The sequence below is a fragment of the Felis catus genome, chromosome B2 (assembly GCF_018350175.1).
Source record: "Felis catus isolate Fca126 chromosome B2, F.catus_Fca126_mat1.0, whole genome shotgun sequence".
In the NCBI taxonomy this organism is placed as follows: domain Eukaryota; kingdom Metazoa; phylum Chordata; class Mammalia; order Carnivora; family Felidae; genus Felis; species Felis catus.
Genome location: NC_058372.1, coordinates 53,702,946 through 53,720,205, shown reverse-complemented (window position 1 = coordinate 53,720,205; position 17,260 = coordinate 53,702,946). Strand labels below are relative to the sequence as shown.

General features: G+C 39.1%; 1 protein-coding gene across 27 annotated transcripts in view; it reads left to right on the top strand.

The window, feature by feature from the left end:
- The window catches only part of DST (dystonin), a 503,266-nt gene that overhangs the window by 401,400 nt on the left and 84,606 nt on the right, over positions 1-17,260 (top strand). For all 27 annotated transcript variants that reach the window (XM_045057678.1, XM_019830761.3, XM_019830760.3 and 24 more), the window contains 2 exons: positions 1,039-1,534; positions 3,059-4,530. In XM_045057678.1, the coding sequence (XP_044913613.1) occupies positions 1,039-1,534; positions 3,059-4,530 (1,968 nt within the window). The remainder of the gene's footprint in view (positions 1-1,038; positions 1,535-3,058; positions 4,531-17,260) is intronic.

Genomic DNA, 17,260 nt, shown 5'->3' with positions numbered 1-17,260 from the left:
ATCAGTCTTGGTAGTTTAGAGTCAACATGTCCTAGTTCATATATGTTCTTAACCCTGAAGATAGTGAAAACAAAAGATATAAATAAATATTTGACAGAAATAATTGCCCTAGTCTTGGTAGTCTCCCTAAGATAGATAAAATATTATACTACAATTTAGGGGGTGCCTGGGTGGCTCAGTTGCTTAAGTGTCTGACTCTTGTTTTTGGCTCAGGTCATGATATCACATTTTGTAGGATCAAACCCCACATCAGGCTCTGCGCTGATAGCACGGAGCCTGCTAGGTATTCTCTCTCTCTCTCTCTCTCTCTCTCTCTCTCTCTCTCTGCCCCTCCCTGCCCAGCCACCCCTCCCCACTGGCTCACACACATGCATGCACACTGTCTCAAAATAAATAAACATTTAAAAACTTAATATAAAAAGGAAAATTTTAGATCATTCATTTTATAACGAGAGTCAGTGTTGAGCCTGCACATTCTGAGCAACATGATTTATTGGCTAAAATTTTTATATAGAGAGTATAAATGTCAATAATCTTATATTTAAAAGAGCTTTTATAAATCAATGCACCATGAGTTAATGTATTCTAACATTGTTATCACCGAACATTTCCTTTGGTGTAAAATGCTATAGAGCATTTAAAATATCCTACCAAGGGACAACTACAAGTAGGAAAATACAAATTTGGTGTTTGTGTGATATGAACTTGTCCAATAGCAGTGCTTGTCTTTGTATATGAAAATTTGTACATGGGTTTTTGTTCATTTTGCCCAGACTGCTATATTTACTCTCTTTTCCCCTTTGAGGGATATTATTTTAGACAAAATGTTATCTCTGTGAAGCACCACTGCTCTTTGGATTAATTTAAGATAATTGCACTGCCCTTGAAATAAAAGCTAGGAAAACAGGAACTAAAAAACAAAAGTAAAAACTAGATAAGTAAATACCATTTATGTCTGTTTAGAAACTCAAAGCTCTGTTTTCCATAATTATCCACTAACTTGTATGTTTATTTACCCTTGTTACCTCTTTGCCTTAGATTCTGCTGCAAGAATTTGATACTCGGAAGCCTCAATATGAGCAGCTAACTGCAGCTGGTCAGAGCATTTTGAGCAGACCTGGTGAACACCCCTCTTTCCATGGGATTGTGAAAGAGCAACTGGCAGCTGTGACCCAAAAGTGGGACAGCCTAACAGGACAATTGAGTGACAGATGTGACTGGATCGACCAAGCCATTATTAAGAGCACACAGTATCAAAGCCTGCTGAGAAGCCTTTCTGATAAACTGAGTGACTTGGATAATAAACTCATCACCAGTGCAGCCGTGAGCACGCACCCTGATGCCATGAACCAGCAGTTGGAAGCAGCCCAAAAAATGAAGCAGGAACTGGAGCAGGAAATGAAACAGATAAAGGTGGCCCAGGCCCTCTGTGAGGATTTGTCAGCACTGGTTAAAGAAGAGTACTTGAAAGCAGAACTGAGTAGGCAACTAGAAGGCATCATAAAGTCATTTAAGGATATTGAACAAAAAACAGGTTGGTCTGTCTTCTTTTAATACATATATTTCCTGGAAATAGAGATCAAGTATTGCCTGCTCTGTATTTCCAAGCTGTTGCCAGGAAGCTAGGACCCTAAAGAGAGTCTGCCCTCACTGAAATTGTAGATGGAGAAGGGGCCACTCACATGAGCACAGAGAGTCATTCTGTGTTCACGTGCAGATGCAGCATATAATTGGCACACATAATTGGCAAAAATCCCTTGAACGAAGGCCCTTTGAAATTTCAGATATTTCAACCTGGTTTTTAAAAGATATAAATGTTTGGGGCACCTGGGTGGCTCAGTCAGTTCAACATCCGACTTCAGCTCAGATCATGATCTCACAGTTGGTGAGTTCAAGCCCCGCGTCAGGCTCTGTGCTGACAGCTCAGAGCCTGGAGCCTGCTTCGGATTCTGCGTCTCCCTCTCTCTCTGCCTCCTGCTCTGCTCACACTCTGTCTCTGTCTCTCAAAAAGTGAATAAACATTAAAAAAAATAAAAAATAAATAAAATAAGGTAAAAGATCTAAACGTTTTTGTCTTGTGACAGTTTCACTGCATCAGAAAAACAGATGAATACAGTTATTAAAAAGGCTTTGTATCATTTTCTCATCTACAGTTACTTTGTTTCATTCTGCTGCAGACAGCTTTTCTAAAGAAATGTGTGAAAGAGAAGCATTTGGCACTCTTTCTCTCTCACCTACTGTGGCCATAATTCTGTGACAGATGAGCCAGGATGTGTCAGAGGCAGTGGCAGTGAGTTACTGCACGTTAGAATGGCCTGCATTTGGCTGCTATCTTTGTTGTGTTTGAAAGTAACACTGAGTGCCTTGCACCTAGTAAATACTCAGTTTATACTTTTTTAACTGATTGGATTTATTTATTGATCATAGCAACCGTTTCAGATTTACTCCTTTATTTTGACAGGATATTGGTAATCAATATTAGCTAGCGCGTTGGTGATTATTCCTGTTACGACCACTTTTATGTGACAGGCAGTAAGCTAAGAACTTTACATGTGCTTTCATTCAATCGCCACAATAGCTTCTATTGATTTTGCCAATTTACATTTGGGGAAATGAGGCTCGGAGGTTTAGTCATCTGTCCAGGGTCTTCCAGCATTTTGAGAGGCCAGGCTGGAACCCTAACCCCTGTAGTCCCCAGGTGCTCCGTAGTGCCCCTATGACAGGTGCAAATCACGGAAGTGGAAAAGTCAGATTTTACAGGAGGTGGATTATTTATCAGAATAACGTGAACTCTGAACAGTTATCACTTCCTCGTACTGGAATGGAGTTGGCTCCAGGATCTAGCCTTGACAGCCTCTGTTTTTCCTGTGGTGCTCCCCTGCTGCTCCTCCTCAGCCTCCATGTTGGACTTGAGCTCACTTGTAGTTCTAACAGTTAGTGCTAACAGGCTTTTCTTTTAGTCAGTTCTGTACGTTTATTTGGTGGTCTTTCTCTTGGCTCTTCGCAGACAGAATTACATTTTGATGAAAAATAAACATGTCTGTGATTTCATTTTTAGAGAATCATGTTCAGCACCTTCAGTCAGCCTGTGCGAGCTCTCACCAATTTCAGCAAATGTCTCGAGACTTTCAGGCTTGGCTGGATACAAAGAAAGAAGAGCAAAACAAGTGTCCCCCCATATCAGCCAAACTCGATGTCTTGGAGTCCTTAATTAAAGATCAGAAAGACTTTAGTAAAACTTTGTCTGCTCAGTCTAATATTTATGAAAAAACCATTGCAGAAGGTGAAAATCTCTTGTTAAAAACACAAGGGTCTGAGAAGGCAGCCTTACAGTTACAACTTAACTCAATTAAAACCAACTGGGATGGATTTAATAAGCAGGTGAAAGAACGGGAAGACAGGGTAAAAGATTCACTGGAAAAAGCCCTCAAGTACAGAGAGCATGTAGAGACTCTCCGGCCATGGATAGACAAATGTCAAAATAACCTGGAGGAAATAAAATTTTGCTTGGATCCTGCTGAAACAGAGAATTCTGTTGCCAAGTTACAGTCTCTGCAGAAGGAAATGAACCAACACTTGGGGATGGTAGAACTGCTAAACAATGCAGCCAATAGCTTGCTCAGTGTCTGTGAGGTAGATAAAGAGGCTGTTACAGATGAGAATAAATCACTGATCCAGAAAGTAGACATGGTCACCGAGCAACTTCACAGTAAGAAGTTCTCTCTGGAGAACATGGCCCAGAAGTTTAAAGAATTTCAAGAAGTTTCCAAAGAAGCTAAAAGGCAGCTTCAGTGTGCAAAGGAGCAGCTAGATGTCTATGATTCCTTAGGACCCCAGGCCTACAGTAACAAATACCTGACTGTGTTGCAGACTCAGCAGAAGACCCTTCAGACCTTGAAACATCAGGTAGATTTGGTCAAAGGGCTTGCACAAGACCTTGTGGTAGAAGCTTCAGACTCAAAGGGAACCTCTGATGTTTTATTACAAGCAGAAGCCTTAGCTCAAGAACATAGTGCATTGAGTCAACAGGTTGATGAAAGGTGTTCATTCTTAGAAACCAAGCTTCAGGGCATTGGGCATTTCCAGAATACCATCCGAGAAATGTTTTCTCAGTTTGCAGAGTTCGATGATGAACTAGATAGTATGGCCCCAGTGGGGAGAGATGTAGAAACATTGCAAAAGCAAAAGGAGGATATCAAAGCCTTTCTGAAGAAACTAGAAGCCCTCATAGCAAGCAACGACAATGCTAATAAAACCTGCAAGAGGATGCTGGCCATGGAAGAAACCTCTCCTGATCTTGTTGGAATCAAAAGGGACTTGGAAGCTTTAAGCAAACAATGCAACAAGTTACTGGACCGAGCACAAGCCCGAGAAGAGCAAGTTGAAGGGACGGTTGAGCGTCTTGAAGAATTCTACAGCAAACTGAAGGAATTCTCTACTCTGCTTCAGAAGGCTGAAGAACATGAAGAGTCTCAAGGCCCTGTTGGTATGGAAACAGAGACCATTAACCAACAGCTTAATGTGTTCAAGGTAGGGAATTCTTCATTTTTATATTTAAAAAAATTTTTAATTTTCACTTTTAAAGAGAATTTTTATTGCATATCTTTATTTTTTATTTTTATTAGAAAAAGAAATTTTTATTATTTTTCGTTATTAAAATAAATTTATAATTGGTATCTGAAGGAGATTGCCTATTTTGTAGAACCTTCTAATATGGCTGTCATGTAGCGAGCGTTTGAGCCTGAAGGAGCATGTTATGGGGGTAACATCCAGGCATGTGGGGACTTGCAAGCTTACTAGGGATTTGGGCCCTCATGGAATAAAACCTGAGATAATATCAAGAGGTCAAAGGGTACTTGAAAAGTTTTAGGCAAGCCTAAAACTATCATTTTAGAGCCTGCGTCTGATGTCATTTACAACTGACATCTGGAGTGAGCAAAGCCATGTTTTGAACTCTGCTGCAGAGGCCAGCGTATAACACAAAAAGCTTGTTCTCTTCATGTTTGTCTCCCAGCATTTTGTTTAGATGGTGAATTATAGTCTGTTCCTGCTCTTTCCCTTTTTATAGTCTTCTTATCCTTCTTAATTTAATTTCTTTTGTAAACTTTTTCTTCCAGAAGTTCATATTTGTAAAAGCAGCGTGGAGTTCCATGTTGTAATCCTGGTTTTATAAAACAAAGATCTTGGGCTCACACTGCAGAGGATTAGGAAAAAAATTATTTTTGATTGGACTGCAAGCTCCTCCGTGCCGAGAAACGTCTGCCACTTGATGGCACTGAGTGATGCTTAATAAATGGAACATTAGATAAAAATGGTGGGCAGCATTCAGTGTCACTGGTTTTGACCTCATTTATGACAGTATGAGTGAGAGTTGCATCTCCACAGTGGACAAAGACAGGTTCAACCCTGCACCGAGGAGGTCCTAAGTATTGGGACTGCATGGGGCCTATATCAGTCTTTGGGGTTGGCGTGGGTCTTGTTCTATTCATGAGGTATGTTTTGCTTTGCTGTAAAGACCAGTATGGCCGTAAGTCCCACCACTAGCACATAAAGGATAAAACAAGGCCAAATGAAAATAGAGCTTGCAAAACTATAAATTATTTCCCATGAGAAATGAATATGAATCAGATGGACTATCATATTCTATGTTGTTATACTTGGCATAGTGCTTCCTTTGCTCATCTTTAATAACGCTATTTAGGTGACTGACTTTTGAAAAATAACTTCTTATTACTATTATGGTCACTTGGTATTTATAAAATGTGTTTAAGGCCTGGTTCCTTCAGGGCTTAAAAATCTGTGATTCGGTATAGATCTTGATTTCTGAAGGTGAAGGAAGTGTTAACCTTAAAAAATAAAACTGGCAGGTACTTTACCAGCAAAAGATAGACTTACTTGAGAATAGCAGAGAATTGCGATGGGGGACAAGCATGCCAGGGCAAAACCATAGGCAAGTCTGGAGAACAAAGGAGAGGAACATTGTTTTATGGAGGAAGGCTAGAAGTAGAGAAGGCTGCTGTCAACAAAAAGTCTATTGGAGTAAACTGGGGTTTGAAAGTGTAGCGGCTTCTCACTGGCTGACTTGTTCTGTCTCTCCTTGGCTGGACTGTTGTGGGGATCGGGGTGGAGGGTTAAGCCCTTCCTTCTGCCTGCCCTGCGGTAGTGTAGTATCCACCTGCGAGGTCTGATTCTTCCTGTGGGATTTGCAATTGAGGACTGAGTGGTAGGGCATGAGAGCTCCCCCTGCTGAACTTCCCATTTTAGTGAGGTTTCCCTCAATTAATTTTCACAAAAGCTACCTTACAGTTGATTTGACTTCCCTAATTACTCTGTCAAACTTTCCTATTTCTGCTTTGCAAAATAGAGATTTCCTATGAGAGAATTGACTCTCGGAAAAACAACGTTCTGGGGCACCTGGGCAGCTCAGTCGGCTAAGCGGCTGACTCTTGATTTCTGCTCAGGTCATGATCTCAGGGTTCACGGGATTGAGCCCCATGTTGGGCTCTGCACTGACAGTATGGAGCCTGCTTGGGATTCTCTGTCTCCTTCTCCTACTGCCCTTCCCCTGCTTGTGCTGTATTTCTCGCCCTCGCTCTCGCTCTCTCTCTCTCTCTCTCTCTCTCTCTCTCAAAATAAATAAATATACTTTAAAAAAATAATAAAAAATGTTCTGTGGCCATTGCTGCATCAAAGGTCTGGGGGAGAGCTTGGTAAGTGAGTCCCTGGCGTTTTCTATAGAACCCTGACAAAATCTGAATGCTTAAATGACAGTAATCAAGTAGTCTTCTTCCTAATGAAATCGAAGCATGTTCAGTGCTTTTGTGAAACCTATCATTTCTCTGGATTTTTCTGTGAATTTGTGTAGGAAAAAGGCCTTCATTTCTCTTTACAACTTCAACTACTTGTAAGAAAATGGGCAAAAGTAGTAATATTGGTGCTGCTGCTTGTCGATACCTCCTTCTTTGTGTTCCCAAGCATGAATACAGTGAAAAAATGGGCTCTACATGCAGAGAATTCTTTTGAAAGTAAGAAAAAGCAAGGTAGGACGAGCACTCTCACCACTGCACGGAAAGTGTTTTGCAAACTGAAAAGCACTAAAGCATCATTACCATTAATGTTACAGAGATTGTTCTGTTTGATTGTGAAGAGAAATAAAGTGGTCACTTCTTCTAAAATAAACCACTTAGCATGCTGTGTTGTCTCTTTTCTGATTACTTTGGAAGCAGTTGATTGATTTTAATGAAATTTAGTAATAAAGAACATCTTGACATAACTTCAGTGTCTTGAGACCTAGGGACTCAAAAAGAAGCTTCCAAGTGGACAAATCACCTGCATTTAATATATTTCAGCAACAGAGGGGAAAAAATAACAAGAATGTTGTTGTGGTAAATAACACATGTGGCATACAGTCACTAATTCTGTTTATTTGTATATGTATGTTTTTTATTTTAAATTTTTTTTTCAACGTTTATTTATTTTTTTGGGGACAGAGAGAGACAGAGCATGAACGGGGGAGGGGCAGAGAGAGAGGGAGACACAGAATCGGAAACAGGCTCTAGGCTCTGAGCCATCAGCCCAGAGCCCGACGCGGGGCTCGAACTCACGGACCGCGAGATCGTGACCTGGCTGAAGTCGGACGCTTAACCGACTGCGCCACCCAGGCGCCCCTATGTATGTTTTTTAAAAAGCAGTTACAAGCAGTTACAAGCAGTTAACATTTACGGAGGGCTTAGTATGTGTTAAACGTTATTCTAAATCCTGTCTTTAGTTCTGTTAACAGTCCTGAAACATGGATGCTATCATTATGATCCCCATCTTGTGTAAGGAAGCTGAGAGCCAGGGGTTAGGTGACCTGCCCAAGGTCACACAGGTAGTAAGTATCACAGCTTGGATGTTTTGGTGGAAATAATGCAGAACACTGTGTCAGTTTGACTCATCGTGATGCACATCTGATACGTTCTCTGGGAAATTTTGAGTCATCTCTTCTGTAGCCTAATTTGGGTGAGCTAAGTAACCATTGTCCATTTCAAACCAAAAACACCAGGAATACTTACTTGATGAAAGTGTTTTATAAAACCAGCTGTGGTGAGAAACATGAAGTAAATGTGTGTGAACCTGGCTTACAACCTGATGTGTGGATGCTGTAATGACGTCATCAATGATGCAGTGATGACGGTGACCACCACCGCTGCGGTGGAAACAGAACCAAACAGTTCATGGTCTTCCTGATGGTGTCTCTCTTGATTAAGTTGGCCAATTAATCTGTGTACAATTCAGATTCTAATTTAGTTTTCCTTGGACAGTTAGGCTTTGGTTGAACATTAGTTTTGACATACTATTTTAGGAAAATTAAAACAAGTAGAATAATCTGTATCAAGTGAAAAACTAATAGTTTGCTAAAAATAACTATTAGTTTTTATGATTTCTAAAAATAGAAGAGAACTGAAGTACTGGGTCTATTTTTATTATAGACTTTGAAATGTAATTTAGTTTGACATTATTCTATCTGGTAGCTTTAGCTGAACCCAATCATGGATAAAATCTTATAACAATTTTCCATAATAGCAAGTTTGGAATATGACTGAAACTTAGTAGCTATCACCCAGTTACTCAGTAGGAGGTGTCTTCTATTCACTGGGAGGGTAATGGATTATTTAAACTAGATAAGGCAGGCCTCTCTGCTTCCATTTTTTTTTCCCTAAAAATTATCCTAAGAAATAGCAGCTAATATCCTTGAAAGTTCAAAATTAATTCATGTTTAAGATACCAACCCAAACATAATAATTAAAAACAAATGCTATTCTCAACCAAATGTCCTAATTCACTGTCAGTGAAAACTATTCCAAGTCTTTGAAAATATTACCTTTTGTGTTAGCTTGAAGTCTTTAAACTATTTTGATTGTGTGAGTTCTGTTTACCATATGTTTTCTGACTTCTAAATATTAGTCATTGGACTAAAATGTATGCAGCGTGAGGTGTTTTCTATTACTGTTGATAACTAAAGTATCATTTTTCTACTTATACTTCTCTATATTACATTAAATTCTATGCACACTGTCATCGATTCCTAGGCAGAAAGGGAAAAATTCCCTTTGGTGTTCCCCCATCCCTACCTCCTGGTAAAGATTACTAGCCTAAGATTATCTTCAAGTCTAAATGACGTTATTAAGTAATATTAATATTTCCACATTTTTATTTATCAAAGACACATGTAACCTACTCGCATACAAGGAACATGTCCCAGCAGTTCCTGTGATGTCATCAACAGCCAGTCAGATCTTCTGATCATCATGAAGTAATCACTATCACTGTATTGAATTGATTTAATTTCAGTGAAGATCAAAGAAACTTGATGTTTCAATAAGCATATACACCCTTCACACCTCTATCTAGGCCATGGTAAAATGTTTTACCTCAGAACCTGTTTACTGTTTATTCTGGCCACTCTGTTGCTGCCCCAAATGTCATTCAGTTTGTCCCCACAAATGAACATATCACCAGTACAAAGCTCTCTAACCCAGTTTCTTTTTATTTTCAAAATTGAAATAGTACTACATACAGCAAAGAATTTTTTTAATGTTTATTTTAAAGAGAGAGAGAGACTGTGCACATGCGCTAGTCAGGGAGGGAAAGGGGGGGAGACAGAGGTTCCAAAGAGGATCCTATGCTGACAGCAGCGGGCCCTATGTGGGGCTCAAACCCATGAACTGTGAGATCATGACTTGAGCCCAAGTTGGATGCTTAACCGACCGAGCCACCCAGGTGCCCCCCAAATTTTTTAAAAAATTTATTTATTTTGAGAGAAAGAGAGAAATGGGGAGGGGCAGAGAGAGAGAGAGAGAGAGAGAGAGAGAGAGAGAGAGAGAGAGAGAGAGAGAGAGAGACGGAGAGAGAGAATCCCCAGCAGGCTCCACACTGTCAGTATAGAACCCGATGTGAGGTTTGAACTCACAAACCATGAAGTAATGACCTGAATTGAAATCAAGAGTCTGACACTTAACCTTAGTCATCCAGATGTCCTGGGAGCAGAGAATTTTTAAGCCAAGGTGAAACCATAGAACACCTGCCTAATTTGCTGTGATACATGTTCTCTGGTCCAGGTAGAGTCATTGTTTAACCCAGGTGTCTTCATTTGGATAGTGGGTGAGCTACAATGCCAGTTATCATGAGACAAGTGAAACCAGGCAGTTTGAGCCTTATTTGTAAATAGTATTGCTAAAATAAATCACTTTCCAAATATCTTCCTAAGATATTTATGAAATGATCCTAAAACAACGTCTGTGATGTCACCATATTTTTAAAGATAAAATTATCCAAAGATACGCTTTAACACAGTGGATTTTAAAGAGGGTGCCCGTGTTGTTATGTAGAGGTCCATGACAAATCGTTCCCCATTTTTGTTGAGGACAGGAGGATATTAAATAAGGCTGTTGCATAAGAAGTTTTTCTTAGGGAAAAAAATTCTTACTTGACTGGACTTCTGTTAATTAGAGTATATTAGCAAGGCACTTGCACGATGCTTTTCCTCTAGTATTTTTAAAAATTAAAATGTTCTCACTATAGAAACCATAACTGGATGCATAGACCTTATGGGAAGATCACATCATTTAATCAGCTACATCAACATGGAATTTAAGATTTTAGGAAGAAGGAATATCATACATGCTGGGTAAGAGAGAAATCCAAAGAGCTGGCGCTGATCTGTGTGCTATCAGTAATCCCTCATATTCTCATGTGAGAATATGACATAGCATAACACAGGGGTGCCCCCCTTCATACATCAAACACAAGAATGTACTCTACTGAAAGGAGTGACTAAAGGGAAGTTGGCACAGTGTGTTCTCTTCCTGCTTTTTGCTAACTAACGCTGTCACTCTTTATGCTGCGTGGTCCTCTCTTCTCTTGCTTCAATTAAGATTGGGGAATTACAGTAGGTTGTTCTGATGGCAGTTTTAGCCAGAGATTTTATAAGGCAGGTAGGGATGGGGATTCTTTTTCTTTCTTTTTTTTTTTTTTTGGTTGTTTTGATGTTAACGGGGTAAACCTGTATCACCATTTTAAAGCAATCCCCAAGAGCACAAAACTGCAGCTTCTGTCATTATCATAGGCGTCCCTTTAGGTAAAAGGTGTTCTACATAATTTATTAACGTGGAAAGTTGCTTAAAGGTGCGTGTGTGTCTTTGTGCATGTGAGACAGAATTTGCTTTGTGGCTATAAAATTACACATTGGTTTCCTGTTAAGAAAAGTTTGACCTGTAAATGTTTTATAAATGGTTGTCTCCATCTACAGTCGTTCATAAAACAATGTCTCACAGAGGTAAATGCTGTGATTGTAAGTTAAGGGAAGAGCTTTTGGAGCTGTCCAGGAACCAGAATACCCTGAGAAAATCTCTGTGCTCACATATCCTGTTCCTCACTTGCCTTTAATCACCTTAATTTTAAGACTACTTTATTTCTTTGGTAGTGTTTTAGTATGAAAAGTGTTTTCAGGTTTTGTCTGGTTTTTGGTTTTCTGAAGGAAGTTGAAGGGGATCATTAACAGGTGCATTGGTTTTGCTTACTGGATGGCTTAAAAAAAGAACTTTACCTTTTAGAAGTTACAGTGCACATGTGCATATATTTCAATTAATAATGTTACATATAGAATCATTTTATGTTAGGTAGAATTTTTTTATCCACTGTCATCTGAAAACCATATTGAAGATAGAAGAAAAACAGTATTTCCGTAACTCACAGGAAAAATAGCAAGTGCCGATTAAAGCTATTAGCTAACATTCACATCAAGATAAATTCCCGTCAAGATCAAACAGTAAATCTGTTAAGTGTTTCTAAAGTTATTTCCTTTGTGGTGGGGTCTGCATATCCTACTTTATTTTAAATATAAACTATTTCCACTGAAATAAATAGCTATTGCATATCCATCTGATAAATACCCTCAAAAACCCTTTAGTCATTTATGTGAAGAAGTTTATTAGTTTGAAAACTAAAAACATGGGTTCTTTCAGTTTTTATTATCTAGTGGTGCATCTGTTTGAGAAAGAACAGAATTTGTTGCTCCTAAGGCTTATTTTTGTATCACGGCAAAAAACAAAAAACAAAAAACCCCAACAGATCACATGTTTCTTGTTTGCCTTCTGATCCAGATTTCAGTAGCAAGCCATTGGGCCGGGAAAATACTTCTGTCAGTTTTCATGGATAATATTGCATTTACTCACACACTTTCTACTTACTGCACATTGAGTTTCTTAATATCGCCAGTCTTTCAGCTCTAAAAACTCCATGTATCAGTTGATAAAATTAGCCTTTAGCTTTTCTATGAAATGGATTGTTGCACTTAATTCTAAGAGTTTTCAGTAATTATTCTTTTCAAAGACTTAATTTAACTTTAGAAAAATAAAATGAGAACGTGGTTCTACTTTACTCATTTTTCAGTTGGAATTTGTGTGCTTTTCCAAAATCATCTGCCTTTAGAAGATACTTTAGCTAGATCACATCTAGTAGGCAACATAAAGTAAGTAAAGTCACATTTGGGGAACATTTAACATTATGACTTTTGTATATATGAAATAACAGTGTTGACTATTTTTCAGAAAAACTTTGCTTATTTTATTCATTGTGTATTTCTCTCTTATGAAAATGTGAGAGATCTAGATATAATGATTAATATTTAACAGTTTAATATATCTTAATTTTGTTAGTATCAGAAACTTTAACATTTAAAGTATCTGTAAACAGGGGCACCCGGGTGGCTCAGTCGGTTGAGGGTCTGATTTTGGCTCAGGTCATGATCCCACAGCTTGTGAGTTGAAGCCCTGCATCAGGCTCTGTGCTGACAGCTCAGAGCCGGGAGCCTGCTTCAGATTCTGCGTCTCCCTCTCTCTCTGCCCTGTACCCACTCATGCTCTGTCTCTCTCTGGCTTAAAAATAATAAAACATTTTTTAAAAAGTAAAAAAAAAAAAATAAAGTAGCTGTAAATAAGTCAGATTTGGGAGGAAGAGATAAACCAGTCTAGTTTTGCTCTAAATGTAAGAGTTCTTTAGTTATCCAGATAGATTTTTGGAATGTGATTTTAAGTAACAAAGGTATATCTATATATCCATATCTTTATAAACACATCTAGGTATGTATATAATTGTCATAAATACCAGTATAACATTAATAGTTCAAATTTTAACTTGAAACAATTATTAGGCTCATCATTTATAGGATTAGTTGAAATTAGTTTAATAAAACAGGAATTCTGTTATTAAATAAATGGCATGTACTTAAACATAATCACCAAAGAGCATTTTTCCACAGCACTCCTTACTTCCAAACTGTATATTGTACCCATTTCCCCATCCGTATTCTCCGCTGTACCATAAATTGTATAAGGACAGGGGTGCTGTATCTCTGCAGGACAGGGGTGTCCTTGTATAAGGACTTGTATAAGAAATTGTATAAGGACAGAGGTGTGCACCAGTGTTTTGCCAGTGTTTACTGTGGTGTTTGATAGATAGCACTTTTTGATGATGCTTGTATTTATGAACAAATTATATATGTAGTTTAAAAGTGTAGTTTAAAAAAATACACTAGCCACCTCAACTGTGAAGGTTACATTTTGCTTTTCTTAGCATTATGTAAAGCCAAAATAATATTGTGCTAATAATTCAGAGTTAGAGTTTAAGGTGATTTGGGGCCATTTTTGGGAAAAGTTCTTTGAGGATCTCAGAATGTTTAGGGAAAGGTACTCATCCACATTTCATGGAAAATTTAATACTAATATTACCATGAATACACAGCTTTCCAGTCTTACATATCAGTACAGTGACAGTTGGGAGTAAAACCCATGGTTTCTTCTAATTCTCAGCCTAGTTCCCAATCTACTGTTCAAACAAGGAAACCGTGTGCACTTTTTTAAAAATCTTATTAGTATCTCACAATAGCCTCTGTGCTTAAGTACCATAGGATTTAGTGCTTGTTGAAATATTTCACTTCTTGACTATGAAAAATGGGCATTGATACTGTGATATTGATAGGTGTTTTTATACATATTTTTCTTTATAGATGGCTATATATGTGTGTGTGTGTATATGTATATATTTTGTTTTTTTTCCCAACCTAATGATTGATAGCCACATACTGAATTGCATCAAATAATTGTTGAATGGGTGTTATTACATATAGAGTTCCGGTTACAGATAGATTTTTTAAAAGATTTAATACTTAAGTTTATAAAAATAATTTTGGAACAGTATTTCATATTTGGAATAATAATTTTGTTATTATTAAAAGTACAAAAGTTCCCTGCCATATCATTTATGTTCAAATGATGATTGTTTTGTGAGAGTGAGAAAAAACAATCTACCTTTATTTGTAACTCTGCTACTTCTGGTAATGTTGCTTATTTTGTAAACTAAAGAATAGATAGATTTTACAATATTTAATTAAAAGTATTAATTTTTCTTACAGAGGTTAAGGTTTTTCTTGCTGAATTTATTTTCAGTGTTTTCAAAGAGCGTTCAATAGATAACAATCTGTGGAAGTGATTTTGTTTATTAAATATCCAGAGTTACTGACTGCCCTTGATCTTTGCCTGGGCCTTGCATTAAGCTCCAGGGGACTGTGTGGGGTTATTAGTAACTACTGATATTCATGGCAGCGGTGCTCAGGGCCGTGCCCACAGGAATAATTTGCTCTGGAGAACAGTTAGACTTGAACTTGGGCTTTTAAAAGGAATGACTCAACATTGGATCCAAAGTGATCCGCACTTTGCATCGCAAATGCTACTTAAACGGTGTGCAACTGCAGCATATGAGGGTGTGGTTTCAGCCGAAAGGTGGTGACCTGTGTAGTCCCTTTCTTCTTACCTCCTCCCTCCGCCCCCGCTATTTAATATTCAAATGAGCGCCGTGACCGGCGTTGACGAAAGGATACCTTCGGGGAGCCCCTGGTGTCAGGTTCTGCCTCTGCAAGCCCTTCGGATCTCTCCCCATGTTGAACTCCATAGTTGGTGGGATTTCGAGGATCTCTGAACTCGAGCCGCCCCTCTCCCCAGCTCCATGACTGGGTCTGATGTGCGCTGATGTCACCACCGAGCTATTGCATTGCAGCCGCTCGGCCTCTAGGTACCTCCCCCTGAAACAGCCCGCCGGCTCCCGAGAGGGGGCCAGGAGTCAAAGAAAAGATGACGGCGAAGTTAAGTCGCGGGAGGGCGTAGCAGCGAAGAGAGGGAGCTGCATGCCCGGAGCGCTGCTCTGCGAAGGGACGTAGCAGCTGTTGCTTGAAGAGAGAGGGCGTTGCTGGAAGCGCCCTGGCTCGGGAGGATGCCTCCCGAGGACCGTACTGCCCTAAGGAGCTGGGGACCGCGCAGGACGTCCCTGCTGGAGTTCCTTTTCTGCCTCCTCCACCGGCCACCTCTGCCTCTCTCCAGCTGTAGCTAAAATGAAAGCCAAACCGCGGCCACAATTGGTCAATTTCAAAGGTTAGAGTAGACTTGGTTTTGAGCTGAATGTGAATTACGCTGCTTGTGCCTTAGAGGAAACCCGGAGCTCTTCTTTGCTACAGTTTCCTCAGGTGGAATAAGCCTTAAGGAAGATCAGATAAGACTCTTTGGAAATGACTTTCTTTTTTCTTTTTCTTTTCTTTTTTTTTTTTTTTAAAGGGGAGTTTATAGCACACCATGCTTTCTAACTGTTTACTTTAAACGGTTGCTGGATTGTCCTGGCTTGGCTGTCCAAAAGTCTATTTTTTTCCTTTGGGTAGCCTCGAAGAAGCTTAATATGGGAAGAAAAACTGCCTTTTGAATCAAGATTATTTATAGCTACACCCAAAAAAAGTAAAAGAAAAATTTAACTTTCTTAACAGCATTCGACAACTTATTTTTCGCTGAGGATTTGTTTTTGTGCCTTGACCTGAACAATACATGGTCCCTGTGTTTGTCTTTTAAGTTTCTGAAGCATGGTTTATTTATAAAGGAGATGGAGTTTTGCAAGCCTTCTTTAAGTGGATTACAGTTAACCAGAGTTCTGCCGATATTAACATTCAGCCTAGCCTGTTAAAATGCTTGCTCATTTGGAAATTTTAACCTGGAAATCTCAGATGCAAAATTAGACTAAAAAGGGAAATGGACTGACAGCGGAATGTTTTGAGTGTTTGAGCCACTGTTAAGTGTGTGTGTTTGTTTGTTTTCTGTGTTTTGGAGTATGTGAAAGGGAACCTGGGGTGATAAGGGAAGGGGGGAGGAAGGAGATTTCTGTTCTTTGTTCTCAATGCACTTTATTTTTTTAAGAATCATTTTAAAAACAACCAGGTAAAAGGATAGTTGCATTTAAAACTGATGCACTGATGACCTTAAACACCTCCTATATCACAACCTATATTGTTTGAGCGTGTCTTTATGCTGACGACACTTCATAGTGCTGTCCAGAAGTATACTTTTTTGAAAGATGCTTTACCTTATTTCTTATTTTCTGTGTCAAGAGCTGCAATATTTGTTTTAATTGTCTACAAAATGGGGAAGCCACTCAGCAGACCAGACTGTTTACGTCAGAATCCCCCATGTGTAGGGAAAGGTGAAGAAGAGGAGGACCTAAATATCGAAGACTGTTATGTCCCACAGCGGTCAATCTATGATACTGTTAGGCTGAATGAACAGATAGACTCTGGTTCAAAGGGTAGCCTCTCTTCCAGGCATTTTACAGATCGGACTTTACCCTACAGTCACAGAACACTGGATGTTAGTTCTCTATGCTCTAACGGTGCCCTTGCTTCTTCCAGTGTATTTGAGCTGAGAGGTCGTGAAGCTAACAAACTAGATGAAAAGATGATCTTTGATGCGCTCAAACTAAATAGTGATATCATTCGAACCACCGGATTACCCAAAGCCAAGTCCCATGCAGAAAAGAAAGAACATAGACGGTCATGGCGAATGTTTGTCCCAGCCAATTTTATGGATTATGCAAACAAAAGTGAAAGCTCTTTTGTTGAACCTACTGATATGTCAGATGCTGTTCCCAAGGCCAGCAAGTGCAGATGGGGTACTAATTCTCTAACGTCGGAGGAGGATGACTCTGGTTTATGTAGCCCTCCAGCAGAGAGGGAAGAAAAACAGGGCATTTTAACTGGAGACCAGTCACGAATTAGAAGCTTATCTTCAGCTGAAGATATTCATATGGCAGAGCAATACAGGCCATTTTTTTCTGTTTATTCCATTAGTGAGCAGAAAATCCCATTGCTTTCATGTAGAAGTGCCCACCCTGATGAAAATTTCAAAATGAT